The sequence below is a fragment of the Nerophis lumbriciformis genome, linkage group LG20 (assembly GCF_033978685.3).
Source record: "Nerophis lumbriciformis linkage group LG20, RoL_Nlum_v2.1, whole genome shotgun sequence".
NCBI lineage: Eukaryota > Metazoa > Chordata > Actinopteri > Syngnathiformes > Syngnathidae > Nerophis > Nerophis lumbriciformis.
This window is the reverse complement of record NC_084567.2, coordinates 16965001-16980960: the sequence shown is the minus strand read 5'-3', so window position 1 is coordinate 16980960 and position 15960 is coordinate 16965001. Positions and strand designations below refer to the sequence as shown.

Sequence of the window (15960 nt, the reverse complement as noted above, 5' to 3'; positions counted from 1 at the left end):
GTATCCGGCCCGCAGGCCGTAGTTTGGGGACCCCTGTCCTACAGTGTCAAATAAGTGAGGGAATATTTAGAAAATCTTTAAAAATGAACAGTAACTCAATCTTATGATTTTATATGTATTTTGTGCGACAAGTATTGATGGAAAAGTGATTTGTTTCAAAGATGTTGATAAATGGTGGCTGTGAGTGGGCCGGTCACGTTGCCGGTGGAAGTGTGTGTGGGCAGGGCAAACTTTCAAACTCACTCCAACTACAAAAGAACACATTTAGTCAAAGTTGTGTCCGTGGAAGAAGAACATTCTCTCCCTCTCTCCTGTTTCGAACTTCGACTTTTTGGACGCGTTCCGGTCCGACGTTGTTTCGTACTTGTACAGTCGCCGAGTGTGTGTGCTACCTGCATCCGCGTTCGGCGTCTTGTTTTCGGATTGGACCCTCCGTGGCCCCGCGGTTGAGGAGACGACGGAGCTCGCCAGCCAGAAAGGATGTTTTGCCGGAATCAAACGACGAGAGCCACCGTGGCCCGCGGCTCGGCTCTTGAAATGGAGATACGACGAGGGAAGTTCCGAAGGAGTCTTTATGTTGACACATCTCAGGTAAGACATTTATCAACACACCTTGTGGGCTCCATTGCCTCGTTATCTTCTCTTCACACATCTCATTGACATGTGTTAAATATCACTCTTTCTTTACTTTACGTCCAAAATAATTTCCATGTCCTTTGCAGGGCTGGTCTAGTTGATTATTTTTTATTTTTTTATTTGTGTGAAAGGAGCTTTATACCAGGGGTTCCTAACCTTTTTGACCCTAACTCTTCCACTACAGAGGGGCCCGGGGCTCACTGAAATATTAACAGTTAACTAGAAGAGGCAATTCCTGAAGGAATTGCGTGTGAATGCTCCAATGCTGAAGTTGAACGGAAATGCTGACAGAATGTAGTATGAATGTAAGAATAGTTTGAATGTTGGGATGGTTTGAATGTTGAAGAGTTTGAATTTCCAGGGAAACCGGAATTTGGTTTGGAACTTGGAAAATTTGGAATTTCATGGAAATGTGGGAATTTGGGGAAAAAAGGTAATTTTTTTAAAATGGTAAAAAAAAAATATGTGAATGTTCTGAATGAGTTGAAATAGTTGGTGTTGGAATGTTTCAAATCGGTCGAAATGTTGAAGTAGTAGCATGTTGAATTGAGAAATAGTATTACGTAATTCCTGGAATTTCGGGAAAACCGAGAAATGCTTCAGTTCAAAAAACAACCTTGTTTTTTGTCCCAATTTGGAGGAATGTTTTGTTGGTGGAATGGTTGAAAAATGGCCAATTTATTTTGAATGGGAAAAATGTCCCGGAAAACCTGTAATTTTGAGAAATCTGCAAATTTTTGGAATTTGTGAAGGGAAAGCCTGCGATTCCCTTATAGGCTCAACAGTTTGAAGTTGGAACAGTTTGAATCGGGTGAAAAATGTGGAAGATAGAGCGTGCCAAAATCTGGAGAAGAAGTTGAACTCGAAGAGGCAATTCCTGAAGGAATTGTGTGTGAATGCTCCAATGCTGAAGTTGAAGTGCAATGCTGACAGAATGTAGTATGAATGTAAGAATAGTTTGAATGTTGGAATGCTTTGAATGTTGAAGAGCTGACGCTGAACTGAAATGCTAATGGCATGTAGGATGAATGTAGAAATGGTTTAAATGTTGAAATTGTTTAAATGCTGGAATGGTTTGAATGTTGAAGTGTTTGAATTTCCAGGGAAACCGGAATTTGGTTTGGAACTTGGAAAAGTGTTAGTTTGAATGTCCAGGATGAGAGGAATGTGTTGATGTTTGGATGGTTTGAATAGGTAGAAAAATGTGGGAATTGTGCAACTTGGAAAAATGTCCCATTCATTTCAATGGGAACTTCCAGGAAATTTGGGGATTTTGGGAAAAGCTGGATTTTAAAAAAAAGACTAGGAGCATGAATGTCCTGAAAGAGCTGAATTGGTTGGTGTTAGAATTGTTTAAATTGGGCAAGAAATGTTGAAATAGTAAATGGTATTAGGGAATTTCGGGAAAATATGGAATTTTTTTGAAAATGGTAAAAATGGTCTCAATGAGTTGACATGTTTGGTGTTGGAATTGTTTAAATCGGTCAAGAAATGTTGAATTAGTAACAATTTTTAATTGAGAAATTCCTGGAATTTGGGGAAAACCGGGAATTTTTCCGTAACCAACTTGGTTTTTGTCCTGAATATCAGGAGTGTTTTGACGGTGGAACGGTTGAAATGGGTTGAAAAATGTGAAAGGAGTAGTCTAACTTAAGGGTGGAAATAGGTTACCAAAAAAACCGGAATTCCTGGAATGTTTTTGAACTTGGAAAATAGTAGTTTGAATGTCTAGGATAAGTTGAATGTCTTGAAAGTGGAATGGTTTGAATGGGTTGAAGAATGTGGGAATTGTGGAAGTTTGAAAAATGGCCAATTGATTTTGAATGGGGAAAATGCAAAAAAAAAAAAAGGAATTATGGGAAATCCGGGATTTTCTCTTAGGATTGTTGAAGTAGAGCACAACATTCCTGAACAAGCTGAATATTTAGAAGTTAGAACGGTTTGAATCAGATGAAAAATGTGGAAGTTGTTGAACTTTGAAGAATGTCCCATTGATTTCAATGGGAATTTCAGAAAAAATTGGGAATTTCGGGAAAAGCTGACATTTTTTTGAAAATGGTAAACAACTTGAATGGTCTGAATGAGTTGAAGTGGTTGGTGTTGGAATTTTTCAAATCGGTGGAGAAATGTTGAAGTACCGGTAGTAACATGTTGAATTGAGAAATGGTATTGAGGAATTCCTGGAATTTCGGGAAAACCGGGAAATTTTCCAGTTAAAAAAACAACTTAGTTTTTTGTCCTAATTAAGAGGAATGTTTTGTTGGTGGAACGGTTGAAATGCATTGAAAAAATGTGGAAGGAGTAGTCGCCAGAAAAAAGGGTGGAAATAAGGCTTTGGAAAACCAGGAATTATGGAAAATCCAGTAATTTTTTTGAACTTGGAAAAATTATGATGGTGGAATGTGTTAAAGGTAGAATGGTTTGAATAGGTTTAAAAATGTGGGAATGGCGGAAGTTTGAAAAATGGCAAATTCATAATTGAATGGGAAAAATGTCCCGGAAAACCTGGAATTCTGGGAATTTTTGGAATTTGTGAAGGGAAAGCCTGCGATTCCTGAATAGGCTGAACAGTTTGAAGTTGGAACAGTTTGAATCGGGTGAAAAAATGTGGAGGGTAGAGCACGCCAAAATGTGGAGAAGAAGAAGAAATTGAATGAGAAGAAGCAATTCCTGAAGGAATTGCGTGTGAATGCTCCAATGCTGAAGTTGAACTGAAATGCTGACAGAATGTAGTATGAATGTAAGAATAGTTTGAATGTTGGAATGGTTTGAATGTTGAAGAGCTGACGCTCAACGCTAATGGAATGTAAGACGAATGTAGAAATGGTTTAAATGTTGAAATCGTTTAAACGCTGAAATGGTTTGAATGTTGGAATGGTTTGAAAGTTGAAGATCTAGAATTTCCAGGGAAACCGGAATTTGGTTTGGAACTTGGAAAAGTGGTAGTTTAAATGTACGGGATGAGTGGAATGTGTTGATGTTGGAATGGTTTGAATAGGTACAAAAATGTGGGAATTGTGAAACTTGGAAAAATGTCCCATTCATTTCAATGGGAACTTCCTGGAAATTTGGGAATTTTGGAAAAAGCGGGATTTAAAAAAAAAAAAAAAAAAGATTAGGACCATAAATGTCCTGAATAAGCTGAATTGGTTGGTTTTAGAATTGTTTAAATTGGGCAAGAAAAGTTGAAGTAGTAAATGGTATTAGGGAATTTCGGTAAAATCGGGAATGTTTTTGAACTTGGAAAAAGGGTAGTTTGAATTTCCAGAATGGTGGAATGGTTTGAATGGGTTGAAGAATGTAGGAATTGTGGAAGTTTGAAAAATGGTAAAAAAAAATTTGAATGGGGGAAATTCAAAAAATAAAAAGGAATTATGGGAAATCCGGGATTTTTTTTTTTAGAATTGTTGAAGTAGAGCACACAATTCCTGAACGAGCTGAATATTTAGAAGTTAGAACAGTTTGGATCCGATGAAAAATATGGAAGTTGTGGAACTTTGAAGAATGTCCCATTGATTTCAATGGGAATTTCAGAAAAAATTGGGAATTTCGGGATTTTTTTTGGAAAATGGTAAACAACTTGAATGGTCAGAATGAGTTGAAATGGTTGGTGTTGGAATTTTTCAAATCGGCGGAGAAATGTTGAAGTAGTAACATGTTGAATTGAGAAATAATATTACGGAATTCCTGGAATTTCGGGAAAACACGAAAAGTTTCCAGTTCAAAAAACAACTTAGTTTTTTTGTCCTAATTAAGAAGAATGTTTTGATGGTGGAACGGTTGAAATGCATTGAAAAATGTGGAAGGAGTAGTTGCCAAAAAAAAAAGGGTGGGAATAGGGCTTTGGAAAACCAGGAATTATGGAAAATTCTGGAATTTTTTTGAACTTGGAAAAATGATAGTTTGAATGTCCAGGATATTGGAATGTGTTGAAGGTGGAATGGTTTGAATAGGTTTAAAAATGTGGGAATGGTGGAAGTTTGAAAAATGGCTAATTCATTTTGAATGGGAAAAATGTCCCGGATACCTGGAATTCTTGGAAATATGGGAATTTTTGGAATTTGTCAACGAAAAGCCCGCAACAGTTTGAAGTTGGAACCGTTTGAATCGGGTGAAAAATGTGGAAGGTAGAGCGTGCCAAAAGAAGAAGAAGAAGTTGAATAATAAATAGGTACATTTTGGTGTAGAAAACCATATGTGTGATTGCTTTGGAGCATTGACACAATTAGCAATTCTAATCCTATACAATAATTATATACAACCTTATCAATCGATATGAAAGCATGTGTTAATCACAATGATTGTTGTTCATTTAACACCTAAATGTCAAAGTCAAGGCCCGCGGGCCAGATCCGGCCCGCAATTTAATTCTCTATGGCCCCTGGAATAATATTTGATTAGTATTAGAACCGGCCCGCAGGCCACAGCCGCCTGTTGCTGTTTTGCACGCACCAATACTCCATCAGTGTTGGCGCTAGGAATTTCAAAATGGGTTCCCGGGGACCCCATCAAGTCATAAAAACGGGGTCCCACGTAAATATTTGGTGTCCCACTTTTTTTTAATCAGTAACCAGGCCCATACGAGCCCCAGCTGAGAAATGTATATTTTTTGGCGGCCCAACAATAGGCCCTATGGTTGAATGGACGCAAAAGGATTCTTTTTGTTTGTTAAAGACATTTTGGAAGAGTCCAGTTGCATCGATTTAAACTACACACACATTTTTAAACTATTTGACTCGACCCAGAATTTAAACTGATGCACAGGTTTTTGAATAATACAAATATGTAGCAAACAATTGTTAAAAAAAAAAAAATGTTTTGTTCATATTAACACAATTAACTGTAAAAAATGAATATTTTACTTAAAAGTATTTCCTTAACAAAATACAAATAACCATATTTCTTTACAGAACACTACTACTGCTTAACTTCATTAGAACCGGCCCGCAGGCCACAGTCGCCTGCTGCTGTTTTGCACACACCAATACTTCATCAGTGTTGGCGCTTGGAACTTTCAAAATGGGGCTCCGGTGACCCCATCAAGTCATAAAAATGGAGTCCCACTTTTTTGTAACCGTTTTGAAAACAAATGATAGATGTATGCATTATCCTGTTATATCTCACATTCTATATTGTATTTTGGAAAAAGGTAGTCATAAACGATACTTAATTAAAAAAAAATAACACAAAAGAAAACACATTTTTATGTATATGTAAATTTAATCAGTTATTAACATTAATTCACTTTCTTCTTCTCTTAATGGATCTAAACTTTACCGCTGCCGGTATTTTTTTCTATATTTTTATTGTAATATTTTCAGAGTGTGTTTGTTCTATTTTTGGCCAAAGTAGGACAAAGAAAACAATCTGAAGTTGTCTTTATTTTTTAGTTTTAATGCCATGATTTTAAAAGTCCGGCCTGCGTCTGCACAGATTTTTCTCAATGCGGCCCCTGAGCTAAAATTAGTTTGACACCCCTGATTTAGCACATAAACCATAGGCTTAGGTCAGGCTGATTAGAAAAAATAAACACTAAGCAAATATACTGCATAAGAAGGGACTCGTAGTTAAGGATGTATATCATCATGATTTTATCGATATTCCTCATTGGTACTATTAGGGTTGCAAAATTCCAGGAATATTCATAGTTGGAAACTTTCCATGGGAATTAACGGAAATTAATGGGAATAAACATTGAATGCAACATGCTAGATCTTGCAGCAGGATTATTAGCTAAAACAACCTGATTTAATGCAAATTCAGTAGAATTTCAACCCTGCACTGTGCATTCCTCCATCACATGTGCAGTGCATTCTTCCATCACAAGCACAGATAATTCCCAGCATGCTACACACTACAGCAGGGCTATTGAGGCCACACTAGTATTTGAGCCCAAGGACTTCATCCGGTCAGGTAAGTTTTGATGATATTACTGGGGTAAATATATTTGATCTATGGTATTTAAGTGTAATAGAGGTGTAATTGCTTGCTACTGTATGACTGTAGGCTGCTCCAGCAGACTTCCACTCAAGCTCGCTAGCTGTTCCTTTTTACTTGTTAAATTATTTTGGGGCCAATATCTATAGCTAGCTAGGTTTATGTACCACCACCAGTCTCATAATAAACCGAAAATATTTCTCCGTTAGCCATGATGCTAATTTTCTCTATGTTAAATCCCATTCATTTCTGCTAACAATGTGAGCGATCCGAAATTACCTTTTGTGTGATCTGTAAAGTTCAACTAGATAATACTAAATCAAAACGTGTAGTTTCCTCTGCCTTCTGTTCTGCTAGCCATTCTGTTGTCATAAAAGAATGTAGGTTATAGTTTGATTTAGCATGCTGATTGAGTGTTCATTTATTCATCTGGCCTATTTCTATTCATTTGTCCATCAGTCAAAAATTTTTAAAGACTACTCCAATTGTTTAGCTGACTATTTATATCTGTGTGTGGCATTGCATCAGTGTTTTACAAGAATAAATAAAAACAAACAGAATAATGCCACGTACACCATCTGATGTGTGGAGACATTTCACCCAAACCAATGCAGGCGGAAAGGCTGTGTACATTTGCAAATACTGTGCAAAGAGCTACGTCAGAAATGCCACAAAGATGCAGCAGCATATAGACAAGTGTCCAATAATATATAATTAGAGATGTCCGATAATGGCTTTTTTGCCGATATACGATATTCCGATATTGTCCAACTCTTAATTACCGATTCCAATATCAACCGATACCGATATATACAGTCGTGGAATTAACACATTATTATGCCTAATTTTGTTGTGATGCCCCGCTGGATGCATTAAACAATGTAACAAGGTTTTCCAAAAAAAAGTCAACTCAAGTTATGGAAAAAAATGCCAACATGGCACTGCCACATTTATTATTAAAGTCACAAAGTGCATTATTTTTTTTAACATGCCTCAAAACAGCAGCTTGGAATTTGGGACATGCTCTCACTGAGAGAGCATGAGGAGGTTGAGGTGGGCGGGGTTGGGGGGGCGGGGTTTGAGTTGGGGGGGGTGGCGGGCGGTGTATATTGTAGCGTCCCGGAAGAGTTAGTGCTGCAAGGGGTTCCGGGTATTTGTTCTGTTTTGTTTATGTTGTGTTACGGTGTGGATGTTCCCCCGAAATGTGTTTGTCATTCTTGTTTGGTGTGGGTTCACAGTGTGGCGCATATTTGTAACAGTGTTAAAGTTGTTTATACGGCCACCATCAGTGTGACTTGTATGGCTGTTGACCAAGTATGGATTGCATTCACTTGTGTGTGTGAAAAGCCGTAGACATTATGTGAATAGGCCGGCACGCAAAGGCAATACGCCCCCGATATTGTTGTCTGGGTGGAAATCGGGAGAAATTCGGGAGAATGGTTTCCCCGGGAGATTTTCGGGAGGAGCACTGAAATTCGGGAGTCTCCCGGGAAAATCGGGAGGGTTGGCAAGTATGACTGGGAGACGCAACTGCTCTGTACTTCTCCCTACGTCCGTGTACCACTCCGTACAGCGGCGTTTTAAAAAGTCATAAATTTTGCTTTTTGAAACCGATACCAATAATTTCCGATATTACATTTTTTTTTTCTTCCAAATAATTTTATTGAATTTTGCAGACAGTACAGTATGATGGATCATGGCAACAGCAAGTTGAGGTATCTGCACATTTTACCATATGTAACATAATAAACCCCACCCCTTACAATACCCACCCACTTAATTCCCAAGGTAATTGTCACGTAGTGCCCACAACAAATATAGACACACATGACGATATTACATTTTAAAGCATTTATCGGCCGATAATATCGGCAGTCCGATATTATCGGACATCTCTATATATATCCATCCATCCATCCATCCATCTTCTTCCGCTTATCCGAGGTCGGGTCGCGGGGGCAGCAGCTTAAGCAGGGAAGCCCAGACTTCCCTCTCCCCAGCCACTTCGTCCAGCTCCTCCCGGGGGATCCCGAGGCGTTCCCAGGCCAGCCGGGAGAGATAGTCTTCCCAGCGTGTCCTGGGTCTTCCCCGTGGCCTCCTACCGGTCGGACGTGCCCGAAACACCTTCCTAGGGAGGCGTTCGGGTGGCATCCTGACCAGATGCCCGAACCACCTCATCTTGCTCCTCTCCATGTGGAGGAGCAGCGGCTTTACTTTGAGCTCCCCCCGAATGACAGAGCTTCTCACCCTATCTCTAAGGGAGAGCCCCGCCACTCGGCGGAGGAAACTCATTTCGGCCGCTTGTACCCGTGATCTTGTCCTTTCGGTCATGACCCAAAGCTCATGACCATAGGTGAGGATGGGAACGTAGATCGACCGGTAAATCGAGAGCTTTGCCTTCCGGCTCAGCTCTTTCTTCACCACAACGGATCGATACAGCGTCCGCATTACTGAAGACGCCGCACCGATCCGCCTGTCGATCTCACGATCCACTCTTCCCCCACTCGTGAACAAGACTCCGAGGTACTTGAACTCCTCCACTTGGGGCAAGATCTCCTCCCCAACCCGGAGATGGCACTCCACCCTTTTCCGGGAGAGAACCATGGACTCGGACTTGGAGGTGCTGATTCCCATCCCAGTCGCTTCACACTCGGCTGCGAACCGATCCAGTGAGAGCTGAAGATCTTGGCCGGAGGAAGCCATCAGGACCACATCATCTGCAAATAGCAGTGACCTAATCCTGCAGCCACCAAACCAGATCCCCTCAACGCCCTGACTGCGCCTAGAAATTCTGTCCATAAAGGTTATGAACAGAATCGGTGACAAAGGGCAGCCTTGGCGGAGTCCAACCCTCACTGGAAACGTGTCCGACTTACTGCCGGCAATGCGGACCAAGCTCTGACACTGATTATACAGGGAGCGAACTGCCACAATAAGACAGTCCGTTACCCCATACTCTCTGAGCACTCCCCACAGGACTTCCCGGGGTACACGGTCGAATGCCTTCTCCAAGTCCACAAAGCACATGTAGACTGGTTGGGCAAACTCCCATGCACCCTCAAGGACCCTGCCGAGAGTATAGAGCTGGTCCACAGTTCCACGACCAGGACGAAAACCACACTGTTCCTCCTGAATCCGAGGTTCGACTATCCGGCGTAGCCTCCTTTCCAGTACACCTGAATAGACCTTACCGGGAAGGCTGAGGAGTGTGTGTCTATATATAATTAATGTAATTCCCCATTAATTCGCATATATTTCCATTAATTCCCATGGACCGTGTCCAACTTTGAATAATCAAAAAATTGTCAATATTTCCTAACTTCCCGTGGTAAATTTCCGGAAAGTTTCTGGAGATTTACCGGAAACTTTCCACCCCTTTGCAACCCTAGGTACTATATGCAATGTATGAAAAAAAAGATGTTAAAAAGCATATTTTTTATTTGCACCAGCAACATCATACAACAACCTCTCACAGCAGGGAAGTTTTTTTTAATCAACACTTTTTAGGTTTTAAGCAAGTAACATTCTAAAATATAGTAATAAAATAATAAAGTACAATAATATTAATGTATAATATTCGTGTTCATTCACAGATCATTAACATGGAATCTCATATCAAATATATAATACAAATCAATACACTCAATTAGCATGTTAGGTTGGTGTACATTTTGTCACGATAGGATCTTCTTATTCATGTTTATGTTGCCCATTGACCTATTAGCGTGACGGACCAGAAGCCAGTGTTGACAGTCATCAACATATTTGTCTGTGTTGTGTGTGTGTATTAATCAAATAAAAAGACCCAGTGATTATTTAAATTTTTTGGATGGATGGATGGATTAATATTGGTCTGTGGTTTACAGATCGCTTGGAGGACGCACCGTAGCGGCAGTCGTATAATAAATAGCGTTCGCTTCAAACTGACACTCACTCTTATTAGCGTGCGTGACTTTGGGGACTAGAAGGAAATATTGTTGTGTTACAAACTTTGGCATGGTGTTGCTTCCATATTTGTGATTATTCAAGCTGATTATCGTCTACCCGTGCATCGTAGCAGCACTTGAACTCAGCATGTTATAGAGACGACAATTATCTGGATAAAAAAAATACCGATAGCAGAATCTTAACGGTCTTCCTGGACCGACCCAATTAGGAACTGGTACCAAAAAACACCGGTACAGGGTATACATCCCTACTCACAAGTAACTGCTGAAAAATAAATATACATCCAATTATGTTGTGCTGAAATAAATAAACTACATTAATAATGCATGTTTCTAAAATAAAATATTAATTTAATTGAAGTGCAAATAAAATTAAAGCTTCACCACTTTAATCATATTTTTTGTGCTAAATAATCTTTTCTATGACTTTAATTCCAGACTTTTTCTGTTTGTTTGATATTGTCATTACTGCCACAAGTGGTGGAAAAGTGTATTACAACTGAGCACCGCTGCTACCCATACAAGCCACACCCGAGAATTGGATATTTAACAATGGGCCCCGGACCTATGGTTGAATGGAGGCAAAATGATTATTTTTGTTTGTTAAAGACACTTCAGAAGAGTCCAGTTGCATCGATTCATCAGATCATAAAATCCACAATCTACACACACATTTTTAAACTATTTGACGCACAGGTTTTGGAATAATACAAGTATATGGCAGGAAAAGTTTTCAATAATACATTTTTTTTTAAATAACAAAATTAACTGTAAAAAAATTATATTTTACTTAAAAGTAGTTCTTGTTTAGCTTAACAATATACAAATAACCATATTTCTTTACAGGGCTCTACTACTGCTTAACTTCAAAGAGTATACATTCAGTGTTCAGATTTATTATGGAACAGGTCTCTAACTTTTCATTACTATGAAAACTATTTTGACAAAAACAAGAGAGCTGAGATATTTGTCCTTTATTTACTGTATATGACTGGCAAACTTTCATTAGTTCTTTTTTTTTTTTTACAAAATGCACATTCACTTCAGCAGTGTGGTAATTGTCTTTGTGCCATTTTTGTGGTAAAGTGTTACAAAACCAGTGAAGTTAGCACGCTGTGTAAATGGTAAATAAAAACAGAATACAATGATTTGCAAATCCTTTTCAACCTATATTCAATTGAATAGACTGCAAAGACAAGATATTTAACGTTCGAACTGGTAAACTTTGTTATTTTTTGCAAATATAAGCTCATTTGGAATCTGATGCCTGCAACATATTTCAAAAAAGCTGGCACAAGTGGCAAAAAAGACTGACAAAGTTGAGGAATGCTCATCAAACACTTATTTGGAACATCCCACAGGTGAACAGACTAATTTAGAACAGGTGGGTGCCATGATTGAGTATAAAAGCAGCTTTCATGAAATGCTCAGTCATTCACAAACAAGGATGGGGCGAGGGTCACCACTTTGTGAACAAATGCGTGAGCAAATTGTCGAACAGTTTAAGAACAACATTTCTTAACGAGCTATTGCAAGGAATTTAGGGATTTCACCATCTACGGTCCGTAATATCATTAAAAGGTTCAGAGAATCTGGAGAAATCACTGCATGACCTTCGATCCCTCAGGCGGTACTGCATCAAAAAGCGACATCAGTGTGTAAAGGATGTCACCACATGGGCTCAGGAACACTTCAGAAAACCCCTGTCAGTAACTACAGTTCGTCGCTACGTCTGTAAGCGCAAGTTAAAACTGTACTATGCAAAGCTTTCGCTTTGCATAGTACAGTAATTGATTATGGAGACGTGCTTTATTTTAGTGCTTCATCTAAATGCCCCCAGTCCTTGGACACTGTTTTTCACTCAGCACTAAGATTTGTTACTGGCTGTCGTAGTCTCACCAACCACTGTCAACTGTATATGAAGTCAGACTTATCTTCATTGAGTGCACGCAGTTACACACATTGGCTGACTATCATTTATAAGGCTCTTTTAGGTTTAATGCTTCCATATTTGTGTACTTTGTTACAAAGAAAAAACAGCTCTTATGCATTACGCTCTAACAATTTGTATGTTTTAACTGTTCCCCATGTACGGAATGAATTTGGCCAAAGAGCTTTTGGCATTGCTGCCCCTCTGGTATGGAATGCTTTGCAGACGGAACTGAAACTCACTGAACTACTTCCATTTGGAGCCTTCCGTTCTGTCCTGAGGGAGAGACAGCGAGAGACGTTTGCACAGTGCCTGTGTTTTTAAAAGGTGTAAATCTTTATTGTTTTACAGTTCTCTTTTATGTATTTTAAAATGTATGTCTTAACGTATTACTTTTTTGAAACTGCTCTGTGACATGTGCTGTTAACCTCTTGGCCAGGTCACCGTTGTGAAAGAGAGCTTGATCTCAATGGGTTTCTTATCTGGTTAAATAAAGGTTCTAATAGAGAAAAACGCTGAAGCCCTGAAGGAAAATAACTAAGGCCCCGTTTACACTAAGGTTATCCAGGGTAAATCCCACCTAATCTTATCCTTGTCCACACACACACACAATGGTCGTTTAAGACCCCTTCCCCTCCTCCGTCAGCCGGTGCAACGCGACCTAGTTTGCATGCGCGGAAAATGTGCACGTCATAGTCACCTCCAGTGTTGCTTTGTGTGCAAGTTCTTAAATTAAATGTAACTTATCTGAACAATATCCAGTGTTGCGGTATTTCAATTAACTGAAATCCAGTGTGCTGTGGGGCCCTATTGTAGTGAATCACACCTGAGCCATCATAAATTAATCAAATCTTTATTAGACACGTAAACAATGTGATAAAGAACATTTTACGTCAATCAATCTCGGGATCTAGATATCCGGTCAGGACACTCCTCACCCTTTTGCCTTCACCTTCATTGTCCATTTGTTTTTGTTGACTTTATATACTCTGGACCTAGACGTTGAGTCCGCGACATACATGGCGGACAATAACTGATACAGTCTGCTTTGCCAGTCCAAAAGCATTCACCGTTTTCCGTAGTCGTCCCTCGACAGCCAGGTAATACAAAGCACACGCTACCTTTTTTTTTTACATCCACGGGAGCCCGCATTTTCGTTGACTCTCTTTCGACAAATGGACAAAGTTTTTCAGTGAGTACAATCACAGCTGACCCGAACATTCGAAAGTTCTCTTGCCGTGTGTTGTATCCCAAATAGCTGCAATCCCGCGTTTTCTTCTCTTAAGGTATTCGTGTGTGATTCCCTCAAGCATGTACATGTACATGTAGAAGATTGAGAAACACAGCATGTCTGGATTACTCGCCTCCATCTTTCCAGTGGTTAGCTCCGCGTCACTTCCTCTCCGAACTCAGTTTGTAAACGATCAATGAGTCCATACAAAGCTAAGAGCCAGAGATTCAAGAAATAAATGGCGCACTTACCCGTGTAAAAAATTATCCAAGGAGGGGAACCTTAAACGCTGGTTTAGTGTGGCTGAAACGGAGCTTAGGCTAAATAAGAGCCAGAGATTCAAGAAATAAACGGCGCACTTACCCGTGTAAAGAAATTATCCAAGGAGGGGAACCTTAAACGCTGGTTTAGTGTGGCTGAAACGGGGCTTAGGCTAAATAATTATTCGTTTAAGGGGTTGTCCGGCTTAGTGTAGGTATAGCCTAAATGACAAGACATTAAAAAGAAATTCTCGCAATCTATTGTTGGTAAGGGTGCTCAAAAAATCGATTCCCATCCAAATCGCGATCTTAATTTATTTGTAATTTTTAATCGATTCATAATTTTCGAGAATAAATTAAAAAAATGTATTTTATTATATAATTTACATAAAAATTATACATTATATATATATATATATATATATATATATATATATATATATATATATATATATATATATATATATATATATATATATATATATATATATATATATATATATATATATATATATGTATATATTCCCAAAAGGGACAAGCGGTAGAAAATGGATATATGTATGTATATATATATATATATATATATATATATATATATATATATCCATCCATTTTCTACCGCTTGTCCCTTTTGGGAATATATATATATATATATATATATACATCCATTTTCTACCGCTTGTCCCTTTTGGGAATATATATATATATATATATATATATATATTCCCAAATATATAAATATATATATATATATATATATATATTCCCAAAAGGGACAAGCGGTAGAAAATGGATGTATATATATTTATTTATTTATTTATTTATTTATCCCCCCCCCCCCCCCCCCCCCCCCCCCCCCCCCCGATTTACGGGAGAAAAAATAAATAAATAAATACGTTTACATTTCACGTTAAAAACTTAAGTGCTACATTATTAAAACTATTTATACGCTATTAATAATCTTGTTTGTAGAAAACAAACTCCAGGCTTGTACCTGGCAGTGAGTCAGTATTGATTTAGTGGCTTTAATTTGATGTTGTCATTTACTTTGTTTTAGACGTTGGTAATTTAGCTAATTAGCGGTTGACATGGTTAATTGAATTTGGCATTAAATGAGGCATTTACAGTAAATTATTTGGTGATTTCTACATAAATAATTCCCTAAATATCCATTAGAATAGATTTCATATTCACCATTTGAAAATACCTTTTAGTTACTAATTTTGTCGTCTTGCAAATTATTACCTGATAAAAAGTAGCTTCTAGAAGAAACATGCTACTAAGGCTACATTCACACTTCATGGTATGATGCGCAATTCGGAATTTTTGTTAAATACGATCTTTTTATGTAGTCATTCACATTACCAGACAAGTATGCAACTTCTGTACTTGTCTAATACGAACAGTGTGTCCGTGGACTAGCACGCACAAAACATGACGTCACATGCAGAGCCCAGTGTTTATGGAAATAAACGTGGCCCCGATTCGTGTTGGTACAGTTATGTTTGAAAAAAAAATCGGAATAGTACTGCTCACATTGACGTGAAAAAAATCTGAAAAAAAATCTGGGAATTGACCTGCAGTGTAAACATAGCCTAAAAAACATACAAGTTGTCCCTGTAATTTAGTCACTAGTTATTGCATAGCTAGCTCTTTGCTAACAGCCACAAGAGAGGGATCCTATGCTTACTTTGATTCCCGAGCGCGGCCACCGCTGCTGCTCACTGCTCCCCTCCGCTCCCAGGGGGTGGAACAAAGGAATGGGTCAAATGCAGAGAGTAATTTCACCACGTCTAGTGTGTGACTATCCGTGGTACTCTAACTTTAACTTTTAACTTACTTATCTGACTGTATCTGATATTTGGCACGCTTTTATTACTTTATTTGTTTTACCGACTATTCTATTTGAAAAAACTCTGAAATATGTCCTTTCCCCACTAATTAAAGTACATAATGTATCCAGAATCCTTTTAAAAGACTGTATATGAGGGAACAACAAGGATAGTGCTTTGTTTACGT

General features: G+C 38.6%; 1 protein-coding gene across 2 annotated transcripts in view; it reads left to right on the top strand.

The window, feature by feature from the left end:
• The first annotated feature begins 215 nt into the window (after positions 1-215).
• rtkna (rhotekin a) overlaps positions 216-15960 on the top strand; it is a 216660-nt gene continuing 200915 nt past the window's right edge. For both annotated transcript variants that reach the window (XM_061980540.1, XM_061980544.1), the window contains exon 1: positions 216-591. In XM_061980540.1, coding sequence (XP_061836524.1) covers positions 481-591 — 111 coding nt within the window. In that variant the 5' untranslated portion in view covers positions 216-480. The remainder of the gene's footprint in view (positions 592-15960) is intronic.